The sequence below is a fragment of the Lagopus muta genome, chromosome 17 (assembly GCF_023343835.1).
Source record: "Lagopus muta isolate bLagMut1 chromosome 17, bLagMut1 primary, whole genome shotgun sequence".
In the NCBI taxonomy this organism is placed as follows: domain Eukaryota; kingdom Metazoa; phylum Chordata; class Aves; order Galliformes; family Phasianidae; genus Lagopus; species Lagopus muta.
In genome coordinates, this window is record NC_064449.1 from 6,022,913 (window position 1) to 6,043,378 (window position 20,466).

Sequence of the window (20,466 nt, forward strand, 5' to 3'; positions counted from 1 at the left end):
CAGTCTTGTGCAACATCTGGCACTGGTGCTTGTTTAAATGATTAAGGCATGGGCTTGCAACTAAAACACAGTAAAAGATGCTTAATTCTTCTAAAAATCAGCCTCTGCACCAGGTGCAGACTCCAGCTTTGGCTTGGAGCAAGTTTATCTCTGCCAAACCCAGCACCAGACGGAGAGAGCATCTTCATAGCTTAAGGTACAGACATTGGCATCCTTTATTTAGGCACAAAGTGAGAGCCCAAGGTTTCAGCTGGCGGGCTGAGGAACCAGTGCTCCTCCTGCTGGCTCAGGATGGGTTCTCACTGTCCACCGTTGACAGGAGATGGGCGACCTGAGCCTTCTGTGCGCCAGTGATGTGCTGAGCCATCTGGATGATGCAGTCCATGGCCACCTCGGGGTTGGCTTGGACCAGGCTGTGAGGCAGACAGAAGAGCGTGGCTGCCTGGGAGCCCACCACCCAGTGTCCCCAGCACAGGGGATGGCAGTGCCCTCACACACAGCTCCTGCAGCCACTCACCTCCGGATGTGCTTGAGCACGTAGTCCCGTTTCAGGTACTTGATGTTCTCCCGGATGGCTGACTTCCTGCCATCATCCTCCTTCATGTGTTTCTGCAGCCATTCCACCACCACCTGGTTGTTGTCCCACAGGTATCCCTGGGGAGAGCAGCACCATGAATTGGGGGGGTCCCATTACTCACATGCTCTGATCCTCCCCCTTCTGCTACATTCTCAGGCTTTTCCTCCCATGGCACAGTGGATAATGGCATTGTCCTCCTCATCCTGCACATACGACACAGCATGTTGCTCCCAACCCATGTAGCAGCCATAGAGAGAGGGCTTGGTTTGGAAATCGGAACCCATGAAAGCTTCACAGACTATTGAAAATGCAAAAGATTTAGGTAAAACCAAGGCCCCACATACTTTCTCAGCTCCTTCTGTCTCCATAAACCAGCGCCGCAGCATGGACTGGATGTGGATGTGGCTCAGCTTGCTGTTGGCTTTCAGGATCTCCAGCTTCACCACCTCTTCCAGCAGCAGCCGTCGCAGCCGCCAGTAGAGGAATGAGCGGGCATTCTTCCATTCCAGGATGTCCTGCAGAAACAGGCAGAGCCCACCTTAAGCCTTCGCAGAGGAAGATGCATAAGGGGGGGTACCCTCCCCTTCACACTGCTGCTGTAAAACCCCTGCAGCAGCCTCTTCTCCGTGCTCACTGTGATGACGCCTTTCTCCTGCATGCGGCCAGGGGTGTCATGCAGGTCAGCAAAGTGCACGGCCACCTGGTAATACATGGGCAGCAGGAGCTCCTCCCGGGCCTTGAGCTGCTTCTCCAGCTCCTTGCGCTGCCCCTCTGACAGTTCAGGTGTCCCTGCAGGACATTACCAGCTGTTGTTTCCCAGCAAGGGCCCTGCTTGGTGCTCCCATCCTAGCCACCCCAAGGCCCATGCGCTGAAGATCCTTTCCCCTTACCCAGCTGCTCCACAAGCTTGGCATAAACCTTATCGATCCTTCTCATGGTCTTCACCAGATCTTTCTTCCTGAACTTGATCTCCACTGTTCCTCCAGGCTCCAGAATGCCGCCCCTGGGAAGAAAGTTTGGTAAAGCAAGGACTGATTTGCAGGGGAAAATAAATCCTGGGAAAAGAGGTCACTGCTGATAGGAAAGCATTTCAATTCAGGCAACTTTATCCCCTAAGAATTTGGGACAGAAAACCCGACAGGGTTTTGTTTCCAGATTGGGACTCTTGTCTGTTCTCCCTTCCAGCTTGCTCTGATGCATGTTAACTTGCACTGGAGAAAACCAGAGGCTGACCTGCTCTCCTTGTCAGCGTAGAGCTCCACATAGAGGGGGTTGATGGTGGGGTCCATGACCACCCAGGATCCTCCCCGCAGCTCTGCGTGTGGTGGGATGTACACGAGGACAGGCTGCTTAAAATCCCGCAGGCTATCGACGATGAAGGCACCAAACTTCAGCATTTGTTCATACATGTCTGGGAGACAAAGGGACTCAGTGGCCGGACACCCCGAGTGCTGCAGGAGGGCTGGTGGCACAGCACAGCAACCTGGGCACCCTGGATACCTTTCATGCCGCTGGAAAAGCCCCTCCAGTTGGCAAAGATCATCAGTGGGAGGTGCTCACGGTTGAAATCCCGAATGGCCTGGGCTGTTTTGAAAGCAGAATCTGGAAACCAGACCTGTCCTGCCTGCTGGATTATCTGGAACAGACAGTGAGCAGCAGTGCTGAGTCTGGGGTCAGAGCCTCCAGGCACAGCAGTCAGCAGCACACAGTGCACAAGAGCTGGAAGGAGACAAAGTGAGAGCACCCTGATCTTACTGCTTTCAAGGGGAGTCAAAACATGCCAAAAAGGCCGTGCTAAGCTTTATCCTCACTTGTTCTCCCAGCCTCAGTGCTCTTCCTCTGCCTCATGACAGCACTGAGATCTCACCTTTGCCTCCGAGTCAGGGTTGGCAGGGTCTGCAGGTATTGTCACCTCCACAGTGCGGGTCTCAACAGCAATGACGCCCACAGGGAGACCTCCCAGCCTGCAGAAAGCAGGGCAGCCTCAGTAGCAGCCAATTCCCCTCCATGCTACACCCAGAGAAGTCAACCCCACTGGTCACCATCCCAAAAGCGGTGCCATGGGCAAAGATGACTTGCACTGTGCTCACGGCATCCGTGCATCAGGGGTTGGGAAGCATCCCCTGCTCACAGCTGTACCTCGCTCTGCCAACCACGACCGTCTGAGCCCACGGCTTCATGATCTCCAGGAAGCTTCCCTGGTCAAAGAAACCACTCTGCCACGTCCCCTTGAGAGCTGCAGAGCACAGAGGGAAGAGGAAAGGCACAACCACGTGCACCTAAGGGCTCCTTGCGCATCAGTGTGCAGCAAAAAGCACAAGGATGGAAGAGTTTGCAGCCACAGGTTGCATTTGGGCACACTGCTGCAGGGGCTTTGGGTTGCTCTGACTCACTTGGATGGGGTCTCCCTGCCAGCATCCACCTGGGGTCGTAAGGGACTTTGGAAGGGACAAAATCGATTTCTCTTTCGATGGGGTCACTTATGGCAATGACAGGCACTGGGCTCCGGTTATCCTGTAAGGGGAAGCCCCAAAGGGCAGCTTACCAGCCAAGTACCCCCATAACACCCCACGCCACCATCCTGCAGCACCCTTCTACCTTGGGCATGTAGGAGAGCCACTGCAGGATGGTGTAGACTCCTTCAAAGTCATCTGGGACAGTGATGTGGGAAACACCATTGTTGTGCATGACCTGCACACCTCCCAGCTGGTTATTGGATGTGTAAACTTCACGCCCCAACACCTGAACAGAGAAATACAGATAAGTCTCTGCTAGCACAGGCACTGCCTCTCCAGATCATTTTTTATCTGCCTTTGTCTGGGTGCATTCCCTCTGTTTTGAGGCTGAATTTCCACCTCTGTCTAGCAGGCTGATGTTAAACCCTATTTTAGACACCTGAAGGTTTCAAATCAGCTCAAGGCCGCAGAGCTGTGCCCAGAGATGGGTCCTGCTCCTGGCATCACAGCTGAACTGTCCCTGCAACCCAGCACTGGCCCCTAAAGCAACACCAAACACCGGCAGGGTGGCATTTCCTTAACAAACACATTCCATGAGGATCCATGAGGGTGTTCCACCTCTTCCCACAGGATAGGGAAGGGGTAAAGAGACAGCAGTGGATGAAGATATGGGCCGCAGCACAGTACCTTATTGAGAGCTGTGACCCCAGTCAGGATGATGTGGGAGTTCTCCACCTGGATGACACGCTGCCCCAGCCTCACCAGGTACGCACCGATCCCAATGGCACGACAAGTCACCTGGGCACACACACAAGCACATGTAGGGTTGCTGGGACTGTGGGCTGCAGCAGTGATCCTTTCCAGCTCTATTGGGAAAGGGCACAGGTCGTACCATGCTGATGGTCACTATTTCATCATAAGCACGACTGGACTCTCCAGCGATGGTGCCAGCAGCTCGCAGGTTTTCCACTCCAAAACCATTATCCTTCCCAATGATGTCCAAGAGGACGTACCTGCAGGAAGGCAGGGCTGCAGTGGTGTGGGTAGGACAGGGCAAAACTCACTTCCATGGTGGGGCCAGCAGGACAGCGAGCCAGGATGTGGGGAGACATAGGGCAGGGCTTACCTGGACTCACCCCCTTCCTCCACATGCTCACAGTGCACAGAGTTCATGGCACTGATCCTCGTGTAGTCCTGGGGAGTCAGGTACAGGTACTTGAACCCCTGAAAATATACAGAAGGAGAATGAGCTGCACACTCACACGGGACATGGCCAGCTCTCCAAACCCAACCTCACAGCAGATCAGGAGCAGGGCTGGTCAGAGCAGCCATGCCTATACATGTACTTTTATCACCACCCCACCGTGGAAAGTGGAGGGAACCATCCACTGGCACTGGGGATTCTCATTCCCTAGTGCCGATCCCACAAGATTTATCTCTCCTTTTTAGCTCTGGTCCTTCCCCCATTGAGTGCTCTGTCACACTCTCTGATAACCAAAGGAAAGGTGCCCACACACCTTGTAGGGGTCCTCAGGGTCCACCCAGGCCACCTGGAACATGTGCTTTATTTCATCAGCAAAGCCGATACGCGCACCGCTGTTGGCAGCAATGTAGACACGAGGGATGCCTTCAGCCCTTGCCAGCTCCGAGGCTCTCAGGAACACCATGTCCTCCTCCGGCCCAAAGGAGCCAATCATGTGTGTGATGTCATTGCAGATGAGCACGATGTCCCGACCCTTCGGGTACTCAGGGGTCTTCAGCTTCATTTTGAATGCAACCATCCCCACCTGCCCCAAAATGGTACAACGTCACAAGGCTGGCACCTCCCAGAGCTGGAGACTGCACAACCGACAGACAAAGCTGGTTGAGGAGTTTTCAATCCCTTGGGCTTGAAACAAAGCTTGGATCAGGAAGCCACCAGCAGATCCCACCTGTGGCAGCACAGCTTCCCTGCACCCCGCTCCCAAACCCTTCCCTGCTACCTCATTCCCTCCAGGGAGCCTGTTCATCTGCACCAGCTGTCCTTGCGAGTCCAGCACCAGCTCTGTGCATGTCAGGACATCTTTAGGGTGCAGCTCTGAGGAGCCCCACAGCTTGAAGAGAGCCTGCAGAAACACCGTGCATGGGACAGGCTGGAAGAACGGGGCACAAAGCCTGCTGCTGGGACTTGATGTGAGGAGAACTTGGTGTCTGAACTCTGCACAGAGCCTTATAGTTCACATCCTTTATGAGTACAGCTACGGCAATTTGCAAGAGCTAGAAGTAGTTTTGAAATGCTTTGTATAATTGAAAATGCAGGCAGTTTGGGCTCTTTTCTTTTTCTCCTTTGCCAGCTCAGAAGGGAAAAGAGGGATAGAAGTGGAAATTCAGTAATTTGAAGTCTCATTCAGCTCAGCCAGACGCACCTGCCTGATCATCTCTGGGAAGTCATACACATAGGTGGTGCCCAAGGACTGTGCCTGGAAGCGCTTGGCCTGGAGCAGGTCCTTGGTGACATAGGGGGTATTGATGAGCATGCCATGCTGTGCCCCTTGTTTGTCCCCATAGGACTGGAACATGATCTGCAGAGGAGGGCAGAGCGTTGGCTGCCTCCCTGCGGACATGGGAGCAGCTCAGAGAGGTCGTGGAGGGGCTCCCACTTTCTGCAGTACTCACATTGCCGGTGCTGGGGTCCCTCACTTCCTTGTAGAGGCTGATGTCCAGGTAGTAGCCAGACTCGTTGGTCAGGAAGAGGCGGATGGGGATGGCCGTGGCGGTGGGCGTCAGGCGGATGTTGATCTTCACCTCTGCCTGCAGGACCCGCAGCTTCCAGAGGCGGCTGCCATAGCGCATCACCATGGCCCGGACCGACTCCTCGATCTGGGTGTGGGACAGCACAGGGGTTGCTCTGCAGCCCCGGGAACACCGTGCACGCAATGCCAAGATTGAAGCAGCCTATTGCACCTCCACCAAATAACCACGTCAGGTTTGCTTTGGGGGATCCCCTTCTCTTTCCTCCTCCCTGCTTACCAGGGGCCAGTGCTGTCATTCAGCCTCTCCACTGGGAAGAGGGAAAGCCACTCCTCTACAGCCCCCTTGGCAGACACAGTCACCACTTTCTTGCCATGTGCTGCATGAGGGCAGAGCCCACCACTCACCCTTGTGTCCTCCAGCAAATCGCTGCTTACAAAAACCATGCAACAAGTCTTGAGTCACTCAAGACTAAGTGTGAAAGCTCAGCATCTCAGCAAAAAGCAAACAAGCCCACAAACGTGGAATTAAACTGCAGGAGCTTCTGGAACTTTCCAAATCAATCCCCTGTCCAAGACTGAGTGTACACTAGACAGGACCAGGTCCAATAGACAGCATGAAGGGTGGCACAGGGGATGAGGCAGCCTCCATCCCACCACTCTGATACACAGCGAAGCAGGACACTCAGAAATGTACCTTGGAAGGGTCCATGACAACGGTGGGGACAAAGTTGAGGAAGATGTGGTTGCAGTCGGTGCGAACGCTGGTGTTGTTGAAGGCCACCTCCAGCTCATCCATCGCCTCCAGGAGCAAGCGCTCACCCTCGTTCTGCAGGTACTCAAAGGAGGCCTCCTGCAGCGCATGAAGAGGTTACAAGATCTCCTCGAGGACAGGTAGGCAGCAGTGAAGGGCGGCCTCGCAGCTCCCAGCCTTGCCTTGGTGATGAGGTCTGAGTGCCGCACAATGGCGCGGATGAAGAAGCGATAGTCGGTGGCCTCGGTGCCCGCCTGCACTTTGGCTGCCCCCAGGTAGAGGTGCATCTTGTGGTTGGCACAGGGGATGGCTGTCAGGTCGAAGTTGCGCATGCGGCTCAGCTCCAGCTGGAAGGCCAGCGCCGGCTCCAGGTGCCGGTAGATGCGGTCCTCTGCAAACTGGTGCAGTGTGGGGTGAGGGAGCCGTACAAACAGACCTCGCTCCATCCCGGCTGGGGGACAGCTTTACCTCATCCCTGGCTCTGAATGTGAAAAACTTTGGGAATTCTCTCTAGGGAAAAAAAGGGGAAAGACAAGATGATGTGAATAAAGCTGGAATGCGGTGGCTTTTTCTGTCCTGTAGTGGAGTCACTTGATATAAAAAGCAATGCAAGTCCTCCACCCACAATGGAGGCAGAATGCTAGAAGTAATGGATGCCCTTAAGGGCAATTAAGAGGTATGGAGGGACCACACAGGAACCACAAGTAACTGGAGATGTTAGCAGCATGAAGGATAACACCAGAGATAAATCACTCATTGAATGCTCTGTTCATCAATTCCCATCTCTCCCTCCCAGTGCCAGGAACATCTATCTCTCTGCTTTGAGTACAGAGTATTTCCAGACATCACTATGGGCTTTAGGGAAACAGAGGCCCCCTCCCTGGAAGCATCCAAGGTCAGGGGATGGGGCTCTGAGCACTGCTGGAGCTGTGGGTGTCCCTGTGCACTGCAGGCAGTGGGACCAGATGGTCTTCAAGAGTCCCTTCTGACTCAAACCATTGTATGATTCTGTGAGAAGCATAATGTACCTTTAGGTACATGCTGTCAGCATTCAGTCTGCACTGACCTGCTGGGCAATGAGAAACGTGATTCTTCGGAGACCACAGTCAACAAGGATGTTTTTCTGCACGGAAGCAGATGAGAAGGTCAGAGCATGGCCAGCCCAACAGGGAGGCAGGGAATGTGCCATGAAACGCACCTTGGACTGGGCAAAAGCTCTGAAGATAGGCACCAGCTTCTCATCCTCGGCATGGTCTGCCTGGCGGAGCGCAATGTTAAGGATGTGGATTGGTTCCTCATGGGTGTTCTGGCAACGAGAGCCTTGCTCAGCCCTTTTGCCCCAGCACAGTCGTGCTGCCACCATCCCTGCACCATCCAGAGTGGGAGAGCAGCACTACTGTGCCCACCTTGGCATCCTCCTCCCCATAGATGGTGGTTCGTGCCTCGCTGAAGAGGGAGCTCTCCAAAGGTGGGTCAGCAAAGCAAGAGATCACTTCATCAAAGTTCCTGCCCAAACAGTGGGGTGAGAAACCAGCGCTTCGTCCCACAGCCTATGGGGACAGCACCACAGCCAGGAGTGTCCCTGCATTCCCACCTTGTGAAGTCCTCAAATTTGTTGAAAGCCACCATGGCTCCCATCCGTTGGCTCAGGGGGGAAAAGCCACTGTCCATGAAGAGCTCAGTGCTGTGCCGAGCCAGGTCAGGGTTGGAGATACTGATGGGGACAGACATCCTGCGTGGGGCAGAGAGGTGGCTGTCAGCCACCATAGATCCTGTGTGAGACCACAACCCAGAGAAGGCTCATCCAGCACCTCCCTCCCAGGGTTCCCAGGCATTGAGGAAGCAAATCCAGAAAATTTGCAGAAGAGATCTCATAGGGGGAGTGGGCAGAAAGGTGAGGGTGCCATACCTGTTTGGGTGAGAGAAGGGCAGCATGAACTGGAACTCTACCAGGCAGGTGCCGTCTGAGAGCTGCCTGTGCTGCAGGCTGTTCAGCTCATAGGCAATGTACCCACGTCGCACGTACACCTGGGAAGGAGGTGATGGGGTGTAGATGTGGGTACCACTGAGTCTGCACACACCTGCACCCCTGGGGGCTCACTGCCCTGTGTGCCCCCAGCCCTCACCTCCAGCGCTGCCATGCGCACAACCTGGTTGTTGTGGTAGAAGAAGAAAGGAAGCACGTCAAAGATGGTGGTTTCTGAGAGGATCAGTTTCTAGGAGGAGAAGGCAACGTTTAGGGCAAAGATGGAACAGAACCTCTCCTTACCCAGCTACAGGGAAGAAGGAACATCCCAGTGGCATCTATTAATAAAGGCTGCACAGGAATCAGCACCTATGTGCTGGGATGCTCAGCCCACCATAGGGACACTGCCAGATCCAGGCACGGACCCACACATCAGCAGTGCAGGAAGCAGGAAACTGGAACCAGCAGCAATGGGGCACATCCCAACTTTGCTTTGCACAGGGGCTGACGCTGCAGCAAGGCTTTAATGCATTTCTTTGCTATTTTTCAAGCTTAACCCATTTGCAGACCGAACCTCAAAGCTAACCAAAAACAAAATTCTCACTGTGAGGAAAAGTGAGGTTCCCAACCTTCAGGTTTTCAGGGCAGAACTCATGTCCATACATGTCGATAGCAGAGAGGAATATGGACTCCACCTGGTTGTGCCGCAGCTCATAGGAGGGCAAGTGAGAGGCAATGAGAACCTGCAAGAAGAAAGGTGACCGGGAGCACTGGGATGGGGTTGGGAGATGGGAACAGGGGTAAGACAGCACGGTGCTTGCTGACCTGCCGGGCTCTCAGTGCCACTTTGGAGTGTTCAGTCTTACTGAGCTGTGTCAGCTCATGCAGGATGGCTGCCAGCTCATCTGTCAGCGTGGGTTCGCGGCCGCACAGCTGGTCCTGCAATGCACCACCTCAAGGTTTGACTCAGCTCCTTACTGCCCCATGTAAACAGCAGGGGCGAGATCCCATGTGGGGAACAAGGATGAAACACAGCAAAATTCTGCTTTTTGAGCCCAGTGCAGCAAAGCAATGCTAAGCAAGGGACAAGATGACCCCTCACCAAGCAACTGCATGGCCAAAAAGGAATGGATGCTTGAATGCAACCCCCCAAACCTGGGTTTACACTGAGTAGAGAAATACCAGCTTATTAAGCTTCTGCCTGCTTTTGAGGGAAAAGCATGGGGCTGTGATGGCTTCAGGCAGCTGAGCACTGTGGCAGCCATGTCCCATTCACAGTGATGAGGCTTATGGGCTTTTCCCTGTCTCAGGCTTTTGCTGCCACACTTACAATTAACATGGTCACCAGCAGGTTCTTCTTTGCCACCTGGGCATGGGAGAAGATGCTCTCCAGCACCGGGGTCATGTCAGGTTTGTACTGTTCCCGCAGGCTGATGACACACTTGTCGTAGTGAGCTATGGGCAGAGCGTCGTGAGCCTTGCAGCTCCCTTAGGAGCCCTATAGCTCCTGCCCACAGTCCCAAGCCCTCACCTTGCTGGAACTGTGTCTCCACTTGCAGGTAGCGTCTCAGCAGGTCCAGCACCACCGCCTTCATGTAGCCACGGATGCCGCTACGGTACCTGGGCAGCAAAGAGCCCGGCATGCTGCAAAGGGGTGGCGATGGGCTGGGGGCAAGGAGGGCACGAGGCTCACCTCTGCACCAGCTGCACCACGCTCTGTGTGTTCATGAAGAAGACCTCCCGCTCAGCCTTCCTCTGCAGTGTGGCTGCGTGGGTATCCAGCACATTGGCGATCTGAAAGGAGAGGGCGCAGGGTCTAGCACCGCTCAGGGACAGTGCTGCAGTGCACAGTGGGTTTCAAGTTTGTTTTTTCACTTTCCCCTAAGCAAAATATGCAATATGACCCATCACTCTTTTACATCTTTATATCATCTCTCAGCAGGACAAATGCAGGCTGAAGCTCCTGGCTAGCTCTAGCTAGAGGGGAGGCAAAGGCAAGCTGCTCACCTGCTGGCTGGGGAAGCGGCAGAGTACAGAGGTGATGTTGCTGGCGTACTGAGCCATCACTTTGCGGATCGACTTCTCCACTGAGAGAGGGATTCTTCCTGAAATGCTTGTCATGATTTCCTGCAGCTCCAGGAGGGGCAGGGAAGGGTCCCGCAGAGTCTTCATCAGCTGTGCCACCCATTCCTTCACCTGCAAGGAGCAGAAGTGGTGAAGCCCAGCAGCCCCAGTGCCATATATCTTGCAGGGCATGTGAATTGCCAGGAGCAGAGGATGCTCCTTGCCCTGGGCACCCACCTTGGTGCTGAAGTAGGGCTCGGGCAGGCAGTACCCATTCATGACATTGGTGAGGTTGTCAAGCACATTGCGCAGAACCTGGTGCTGCCTCTCACCAGTAATGGGGAGGGTCTGTTGTGCTGGGAGCCCCCCTGTGAATGGCTGTGCCTGGAGAGAGCAAACAGGGTGTTTGTACTAGATTGCCCCCAGCATTGTGTGGGGCCCCCAGAAATTGCAGCTGCCCCAACAGGAAGCTGCATCACCCCTCCAGCATCTGTTTGTTTGAAGGAAGCACCTAATGGTCAGCTTCACGTTTCTGCCAGTATCTCATCACGAGAAAGATGCAGAAAAACCGTAAGTGTGAATTTATGGAAGCACACACAGGCTGCTTATGTAGTGCCACACTGGGGAGCAACCACCTGAGCTCCAGCACAGCCACCCAGGGATGCAGCATGGGCATGCAGTGCTGTTCCAGGACAACAGCACATCCCCACCTATGCCCCAAAATGTGGCTGCTCAGCTCCATGCCTCAACCACCACCCCCTGCTGTCCTTCAGACTCACAGACTGCACTTTGGTGGGGTCATCCAGCTGGAGCTGTGCAATGACACAGCCTGCCTCCAGCAGCGCACCCGGCCGCTTGACATAGTGCACCCTGCCTGCCTCCTCCACCGTCAGCGTCATGATGATCTTCATCACCTGCACCAGGATGGGCAAAGCTGTCACCCACTGCTGCTTTGATCTTGAGCCACGTGGCAGAGCTGTAGGAATGCACTCACCTCAATCTCTGCAAAAACGCTCCCCTCATCAACGTGGCCACCATCATCCACCGTGTACTGCAGCAGCTTCCCTGCAGATGGGGAGCGCAGCACCGTTGGGTCCTTCTGCTTTTCAAAGTCACACGTTTTGTTGCCAATCGTGATCCGGTACCTTCAGAAAAGGGGAATGTGTCACCACAGCCCCGAGGCTGCTGGGACCTGGGGCCCAGCGAGGAGGTACCTGTCGATCTCCTCCTTCATGTAGGTGGTGTAGCTGTTGCCATCATAGGAGAGCAGCAGCCCGCCGTCGGTCAGCCGGTGCACATCTATCTCGATGTGAGTGTGGTTCATGATGATGACATACGTTGTCAAGGACTGCCGGGCGACCTGCGGGCAGCAGCCAGAGACACCATTTTTTAGGATGTTTCCCCATGAAGTTAACTTACTGGGGGTTGGAACTATGTGATCCTTAAGGTCCCTTGCAAGCCAAGGAGATAAAGATCTCCTTATAGAATGGTAAACATTGGAGAAGCCCTCCTAGATCACCAAGTCCAATTCCAGCCCATCACCACCGTGCCCACTGACCACGTCCTTCAGTGCCACATCCACCCTTTTCTTCATCATGTTATTATGCTTCTTGATCGTGTTAAGATCAGGGCAATGGGATGTATGCAAATGCCTGCCTTTTTAAAACAAGGCTATCAACCTCATTTCCTATGCTGCATATTTTTAAACGACAACCTTGTATTCATTGTGTGCTTATACTCCTTCCATCAGCAGAACACATGTGCCCATACTGGGGAGCAGCCAGCACTGCTGGGAGGAGCACAGCACGGCCCCTACCTGGAGAACATATTTCATGCCCTCGTAGATGAGCTCCACGTCGACAATGTTCAGCAAGGAGGCTGCTGGCAGCACCTGGCCCCTAAAACACATCAGTGAGGTCAGGCACCACCAGGGTTTCATTTCTCGCCTGTGCAAAGCGGCAGGCAGCCAAGTGGGCCATGTGTCAGCAGTGCTGCTGGTGTCAGGTCACATGGGGAAGGGTGACCAGAGGGGACAGGCATCTGTTTGTACACAGCCCACGTGTGCACCTCTTACAGAGCAGGGCAGAGGCAAAACACATTCAGATAAAGGGCTGTGGGAGCCCCAGGCGTCCTTGTCGAGGAATAACCTTGATGTTCAAGTGCAAATCAGGAGCAAGCTGCATTCAGCTGAGCTGCTTTCCCTGAAATGCCACTTTCACAACTACGTGAAACATTGCGCTTCTCTACAGATAAAGCAACGGGGAGCACATCAAGTCCTGAGGCACTGCTGCACTGAGACACCACCTCCAAATTTGCAAAGCAAAAGAGGGAAAGAGGATGGCCAAGGCAGAGAAGAACACAGGTCTCTGTGCTTGCAGGAGCCACGCCAGCTTCCAGTAGCACAACAGTAGCACTCCCTGTGTCCCCTGCGCCCGCAGATATCAGGTCCCACCACCCAACACGGGCAGCTCCCACCCTGCACCTCTCCAGCGAGTGCAGGAAGTCAGTCATGCACGTCCTGAAGGCAGCATCTGCGACGTTCAGAGCACCACAGACAACACCCAGCATCGTGTCCGGCTTCTCTGCCTGGAGGGGTGACGATAAAGGACTTGGTATCTTCCCACAGAAGGTGACCCAGAGGTGGTAGGGGCCCATCTCCCCCACCTGCACTTTCTCAGCGATCAGATGGTCCAGCCAGCCGGTGTCGATCTCATTGCTCTGGAAGCTCTCTGTCTCCAAAAGTTTTATCAGGTATTCCACTGTGGTGCGGAAATCCCCACGGATGGAAAGCTCTTTCAAGGCCACCACCATATTCCTTTCAGGGATACAAAACCTCTGTTAATGATCGAGCAGGGCACTGCTGCACCCTTCCCCTGCTTTCAGAGTTGTCCCCAAACACTTCAGACACCAGGAGCTGCACCTGGTTTCCACCCTCCACAAAGAACAGGCTGTAGAGACTGTTTAAGTGTCTCCATGTTACGCAGCAGCCAAAAGCTGCAGGATGAAGACACAGAGATGGGACCGGTGAACACCTCACCCTGAATGCTACAGCATCCAGATAAAATATCCCTGCAGGGTAGGGAAGGGACAACCCCGTGCACTTAAATACCCAAGACAATTCCATTTCATGTTGCTTAATTACTGCTCAACAGCAGCAAAATCTGCCCATCTTTAAGGGCAGATCTTAACATCACTGCTGTTTGAAAACTTCTGCTTTCATCAGACAGCTTCCACAACGCCAATAAGCCGATCAGCACAGCAGCGCTATCACCTGAGAGAAGAGCCAGCTTTTCTGGCTTATGCATCTACTAGGAATCTTTCCCCTTCCAGCCCCAGCTGCCACACTCACGAGATGGCCTCCTCTCTGTTCTCTCCCCATGAGAAGCAGTGTCCAAACTGGGAATCAGCAAATTCGTGCAGCCCCCCAGCAGCTGCCACGCTGAAGTACCCCCAGACATTCTTGCTGCTGCGGAAATTCAATTCCTGCACTGTCCCTGAACTGGGCTTGAAACCCTAAACAAAGAGCAGAAGGCACTGAGAAAGAAGTCTTGGACCCCATGCGTGTGTAAATAAGAGGAAGGAGGAACCCCTCTGTGTTTTATGAAGGTTTCACTGACCCCATGGGCTGAGTTCCCATCAGTGCTGTCCCACTGATGAGGACAACAGGTTCCCCTGTCCCCACAGCTCACCTCCTCAGGGTTCTCACTGGTGATGCGAGCGGCGATGACGTGGCCTCTGGGCACGGGGGGGTTGGCAGGGTTGTTGAAGCAGATGGGAGTATCGCCCCATGGGCTCTCCCCATACAGCAGTCGGATGTCTTTTATCCTATGTAAGGGGATGCCCATGGCAATCTGCACAAAGAACAAGGAAGAGAACTTGAGCCGTTAGTGCAAGGCTTTAGCATCACACATACAGCTTTTGGAACTAGAGGAAGAGCAGCTAAGCTGCAAACAGCTCCTCCAGGCAGAGAGCCAGAGACACTGCATTGCTTCTGCCTGCACCCTCCATGCTGCATTCAGGTACCTGGAGCTGGGCAGCAGGGAGGTTCACATCTGCGATCATCTCTGTGCAAGGGTGCTCGACCTGCAGGCGTGGGTTCAGCTCGAGGAAGTGGAAGCTCCCATCTTCACTGTAGAGGTACTCGACAGTGCCTGTGCTCACATAGCCCACCATCTGTGCCAGGCGTACGGCGCACTGCAGGACCATGAAACCACAGCAGTGAGAAACAACTGCTGCAGAGCCAGGGCTGTGCCAGGCAACGGGGCAGTAACATCCTTGCATAGAGCAAGGACACAAAGAGGACCAACAGTTGTCTTTGGGAAGGACGGGGAAGAAGAATGCTGCCCCAATGTGCTCACAAGTCCAAGCTTGCTCGTATCATGGAATCCCTCCCTTCCTTAGGAGTCACAGGTGCCTCAAACCACAATAAATCCAGCAAAGATCATTTTCTCAGTAAATTCCACGCCACCTGAAGACCAGGGTCACCCACCTTCTCCATCACCTCGATGACAGCAGGAGCTGCAATGGTGACGGGTGCCTCCTCGATGATCTTCTGGTGCCGGCGCTGGATGGAGCAGTCACGGCCAAAGAGGGAGATGGCATTGCCATACTCATCAGCCAGCACCTGCACCTCCAGGTGCCGCGCATGCTGGGCCAGCTTCATCAGGAAGATGGGGGACCCAGGTGCCTCTGCCTGCACCTGTGGAGGGGAGAGGTTCACACTTTGGCTCTGTGCTCTGAAATTTACCCCGAGTCCCACAGAAAGCCCAGCAGGGAAGCACAGGATGCATGGGGTAGGAGCAAAACCCTAGTGTGTCCCAGCCTGTCTGAGGGGATGGGATTGGAACAGAACAGGTGCTCTGGGCACCTACCTGTCGGAAACAGGTCCCAAACTCTTCTGCTGCCTCCACTTTGCGGATGCCTTTGCCCCCACCTCCTTCTGCTGCCTTGATCATCAGCGGGTACCCGATCTTCTTGGCCACCTGAGGGGGACAAGGATTGGTGTGGCCATAGTGCTCTGGAGCCCACCTGGATCACCCAGAGCTGCACCAGCACAGGGGAACAACTTGCTAGCAAAACACCCTTATATCGCTGTTGTATGGGCTGGGAGCCCAAAAGGGCTGGAGCTTGTAGTCTCCAAAGAGAAATAATGGCATGCAAGAGAAAACTGGCTGCTCATGCACTCAGCTTTACCTCCAGGCCTTCTTCCACATCCTTCACGCAGCCCTGTCTGTATGTCTCGATGGGAATGCTGATCATCTGCTGATCCTTCTGGTCCTCCTCAGACCACTGGGCCACCAGACCTGCAGGCATACTTGGGCTGTAGTCACCACAGAGGCAGTAGGGCCACCCTGGGGACAGCATGCTGGGGACCCCACGTGGTATATATCACTTCGTGTGTCTGTGCACCCCTGCCCAAACCAACAGCTGCTCAGCTGCCATGAGATCCCCAGTATCTGCAGCCCGCTTGGGCTAGGGGCCCCATGTCAGTGTTTTCTTTGGGGAAAGGGAGGCAAAGAGGGAGAAATCACTACAGAGAGGGTGTATGGAGCTGCAGTGAAGGTCTTACCACTCCCACTCCATGGCAGCGTTGGTATCTGGACTGTCTGAGCCACGATGGTAGAGGCAACTTTATCCCCCAGTGCCCACATGGCATCGCTGGGGGGACCTGTGGACAGGGAAAGAAGGGATGAACAGGGCCAGCCTGGAAGCTGGGATAGCTCCAGGAAAATGGCCTGGGGACTGCCACACTGCACACACTGCACTACACAAAATGGGCAGATGCACACATGGAACTGGTATCACTGGGGATCAAGAATACACACTCCCACTACCCCAGAGTCCACATCTCCCTACAAACAAGGCAAAAGCAGCAAGACCTTACCTAGGAAAGCTATCCCATTTTTCTGCAGCAGTTCTGGCAGCTTGGGGTTTTCCGAGGCATGTCCCCAGCCAGCCCATACCGCCTGGCACAAGAGAAGGAGCAGCACGAGCAGTTATCTCCTGCCCCAGCATCCTCCCTTAGGCCTTGGCATCATGCCTGGTTCCTCTGTGCAGGGGGAGTATCACTCCGTCTTGGAGCACCCCTTGTGCCATCCCTGCTTCCCAACAATTAATTACAGTCTGTGAAAGCCCCACTGGCACAGGAGGGAGGCACTGAGGCACCAGTATGATTCTAAATCACACTGACAGCAAAGCTTCGTGCTTTTCCCTCTTTTCTGGGTCAGAAGGGTCAAGGGAAACATCCCTGCCAATTTCTACATCATTTTCTTCAGCTTTGCTCTCCGCATAGAACTGGTCATCCCCTAAGTCATAAGGGTAAGCCCAGCAAAGAGATGAGAGACCAATTATAAGCTGTTACCTGGACTGGGATCCGTTTGGAAATGTCCACAATCAGCTCCACGTTGGCATAGTTGTTGTTGTTGGCCCCTCCAGGGACAGGCACGTAATGATCTGCCATTCTGATGTACTCTGAAAGACAGCACACAGCAGTGGGGGTCTCCTCACACATCTGGGGAGCGGGAAATCATTTATTCCTGGATCTGGTTACACGGAAGGGGAGTCCACAGTGGGCTGATCAGTCCTGGGATCGGCTTTAAGGAATTACCTGCGTTAGCCTTGAGATCTTCAGGAGTGACCATGACCACAAACCGAATGGCCCGCTCATTTCGGAACATCTCGTAGGCCCAGCGGCGGATGGAGCGCATGCATTTGACAGCAGCGATGCCATTGTTGGCAATCAGGACCTGCAGGGCCAGGGGCATCGCTAGAGCAAGCGTGGGAGCACAGGAGCTGAACACGGCAACGCAGGGCCTCCGAGGGAGGGTGAAACAGAGGGGATGGCAGCTCCAGATGGAGGCAGCCCAAGGAGCAAGCAGGCAAGGCAGACACCTTCTCAATGACGCGCGTCCCCCCGAAGCGGGCGATGAACTCAGCAGGTGAGGCCACAGTGAAGTCCCGCTGCAGGTCCATCTTGCGGTGCTCGCGGCTGCGCTTCGCCAGGTGCAGCCCAGACATGCTAGGCCTGCGGGGGGGTGAAACAATTGGGGAAGCAATTGGGGATGAAAAGAGCATTTTGTCATTTAAACCCTGGGAAAAGCACAGGGGATCCCTAAGGACGTAAAGCAGCAATTTGGATTGTTTGGTATTAGTTCATGGCTGGGCTACAAATAAGCAAAGTCAAAAAGACAGTTTACCCCTCCTCTCCCCCTGTGACCTATTTTTGCACTATCAACACATGGCACGCTTATTTCAAGGGGAAATACACTCACAGCCCCCTGGGAGCTCAAGAAACGCTCCATTCTCTCCATCAATTCAAGATATTTTATGAGTAGCCACAATTTTACACAGTTTACCAGCATTGTCCCAAGCCCCATTGCAAAGCCAACACACCCAAGCCATCCTGCAAACTGCACCAACCACCTCTGCCCTACAGCTTGGGCACCACCAGAAGAGTTCCTCCTGTGCAGATGGAAGCCAGAGGTGCCTGACATCTCCCAAACTCCCAGCTCAACGAGAAGATACCGTTTGGCTGTGCTGGGCTACGGGGCTGTCAGTTTTCATCATCCTGCAAAGGTCTTTTATTTTTAACAGTGGTGAGAGCAGAGCAGGCAGGAGGAGCTGTGCAGCAGCGCTTTGTTTCCAGTTATTTATAATTGTCATCAGCTGTGCTTGCATGGGAAGCTGCTGAGTGCTGCCAGCAGGCAGCACCTCCTGTCCCCTTACACAAACTGCACAGAGCATTGCTGCTGCAGGCTTACGTCATCCTGTAGGCTCTAACTCAAACATGCAGAGGCTTATGAAGAGGCGTCTTGCAAAACTCAGTATTGACAATATAGGAGAAAGCTCTCTCATTTCTACATCTTCTGGCCAAGGGACAAAATAAAAAAGGTTGAGTTTGTAGCTCAGCAAGCACAGGTGCAAGTCAGTGCCTCAGGGCAGAGCTCACTGTGGTACTACTCACAGAGCAAAACTCACTGCTTTTCATTGACTTACACACAGAAAAACCCACCAAAGAACTACATTGTTCCCCTCTACAGAAGCAAAGTGCTCAGTGCAGCTGAGCCAGACCTGGAGGGTGCACAGCAACATGTGCTTGTGCAAAAGTATGTGCACACGTAAGTGCATGGATAAGTGCACACGTAGGCACAAAAAAACTCAGATAAACTTGCAGATTTCCATCCCACAAAATGTATCCAGAGATGCTCCTGCATAGAACAGTGAGTTGGAGGGATGGAGACTGTGTGGCAGCACCTGCTGCTGCCTGTCCTGTGGGCTCAGCACTGTGACCACCACCAATCTCACCTCCTTGGGCAGAGAAGCCCCCATGTGCCGATGCCCCCCCAACAGCATTGCATTATACCTTATGCCAGCAGTGAATTCCTGCAGAGCAACCATGGTGGGGGGCTCAGCACCTGCCCCCCCTGCACTGGCCAGGCTGCTGCGGCGGCTGCCCACCCTGAAAGCTGCAGCTATCACCTCATCATCAGAGGAGTTGTCATCAAAGGAGCCCAGCACAAACTTAGCCAGGGTGGGCCTGCGGAGCGCAGTGGGGTTGTACACCACAATCTGCTCCTGCTCCCCCACAGCAGGTTGCTGTGGGGGGCTGGGGACCGGGGGGTTTGGGGAGGCCGCCAGCTCTGGGGTGGGAGGTGGGGCTGGGCTCTGCTCAGGAGTCTCATCCTCATTCTTGGCGTTCAAGGTGGACATCTTGCTCAAGATGAGCAGCGCAAAGATCATCAGGAGAATGGATGCCAGCAACATTCACCACCCTGAGGAGAAAATGGAGATGCTCCGTGAGTTTTGCTGCACCACAGGCTAAACTCAACCCTCAGGGGCTCCTTTAGGCTCAGCTCTGAGCTCTAACTCATCACCAGCCCCCAGCAGACAGGAAACTTTTGTTTCCCCCAGTGCTCCCTACAGCACCCAGCCCAGTCCCCCAGCATTCCCACACCCCAGCCCACCATGCCCTCCAGCATTCCCAGCCCACTCTCCTCCATTTCGCCCCTGTGCCCCCCCAGCACTCCCCAAAGCCCCCAACCCACCTTCCCCTGTTCCGTCTGTTAACACGTCAAGCAGTTTTTACCTCAGTTAGAAAAACACCTCATGGCAAAAACGTGGGCTAAAATGGGCACCCGGCCACGAGGAAGGGGGTGGGGGGAGGAGGGAGCAACAGCCATCAGGCCAGCAGCCCCACAGTGCCCTGAGGTGGAAGGGCTGTTAAACGGAACATTTGGTTCTGTTAGCAGTTAACGGGGGGGGGGGGGGGGGGGGGGGGGGGGGGGAGGGAAACTGTCACCCTACCTTCCTCTGGAGGTAATTATTAAGATCGACCCAATGTGAAATCTCAGCGCTTCCAAGGTGAATGCCAACACTAGCTTAGTTAAAAGAGGGCTGCAGGGCTCCTCAGACCCCCCCCCCGTGCCCCCACAGGGACCCACCTCCCCATTTTAAACCTCAGCATGCCCCCACTCAGGGATCCCCCAGTGCCACCACCACTATCCCACTCACCATCATCTCCGAGCCCGCTGGCGTCCCAAGTTGAGCCCAAAGCCAACCTAAAGGGCCACAGCTCTGTGCTGGACCCCCCCTGTATCCCCAGGCTGGGACAGTGACCCCCGCAGGGCTTGCAGACTGGGGGCAGCTCCTGACTGCTGCAGGGTTTCACATTTCAGGCCCGCAGCCTGCACTAGGATCTCCCTCTGCTCTTCACGTGACATTCACGTCAAGCATAAATATTTCCCCGTTAGCACGGCTGGAAAACTTCTGCTGGAAGGAGAGGGTGGAAAGCAGAGACGGGGACATGTGATCCTTGTGGGACAAAGGTGCCATGACAGCTAAGGGGGGGGTTGGGGAGGGTTAAAACAAGCTGCTGCCGTCCCTGTGCCATCAGCCCCACCACCCACTCCTCTGCTCATTTC

The 20,466-nt window shown here is 54.4% G+C and overlaps 1 protein-coding gene across 1 annotated transcript; it reads right to left on the reverse strand.

The window, feature by feature from the left end:
* Window positions 1-191: 191 nt before the first annotated feature.
* Window positions 192-20,254, reverse strand: ACACB (acetyl-CoA carboxylase beta). The gene is made up of 53 exons (XM_048963701.1): window positions 20,057-20,254; window positions 18,909-19,317; window positions 17,438-17,570; window positions 17,154-17,292; window positions 16,908-17,017; window positions 16,431-16,512; window positions 16,116-16,214; window positions 15,740-15,849; window positions 15,418-15,528; window positions 15,036-15,245; window positions 14,570-14,740; window positions 14,236-14,397; window positions 13,896-14,059; window positions 13,211-13,361; window positions 13,029-13,132; window positions 12,363-12,444; window positions 11,761-11,906; window positions 11,541-11,691; window positions 11,326-11,460; window positions 10,784-10,930; window positions 10,490-10,678; window positions 10,176-10,276; window positions 10,014-10,102; window positions 9,813-9,937; window positions 9,308-9,421; window positions 9,112-9,225; window positions 8,643-8,732; window positions 8,426-8,544; window positions 8,111-8,248; window positions 7,923-8,022; window positions 7,715-7,822; window positions 7,583-7,639; window positions 6,985-7,026; window positions 6,699-6,914; window positions 6,460-6,615; window positions 5,689-5,892; window positions 5,439-5,594; window positions 5,016-5,138; window positions 4,551-4,820; window positions 4,160-4,257; window positions 3,926-4,046; window positions 3,721-3,831; window positions 3,176-3,319; window positions 2,971-3,091; window positions 2,717-2,813; window positions 2,445-2,541; window positions 2,078-2,213; window positions 1,811-1,988; window positions 1,468-1,580; window positions 1,212-1,366; window positions 922-1,092; window positions 518-654; window positions 192-413 (listed from the first exon to the last, which is right to left on the reverse strand). The coding sequence occupies exons 2-53, from the start codon at window positions 19,307-19,309 to the stop codon at window positions 287-289; spliced, it is 7,125 nt and encodes a 2,374-aa protein (XP_048819658.1). The 5' UTR covers window positions 19,310-19,317; window positions 20,057-20,254; the 3' UTR covers window positions 192-286.
* Window positions 20,255-20,466: the final 212 nt, after the last annotated feature.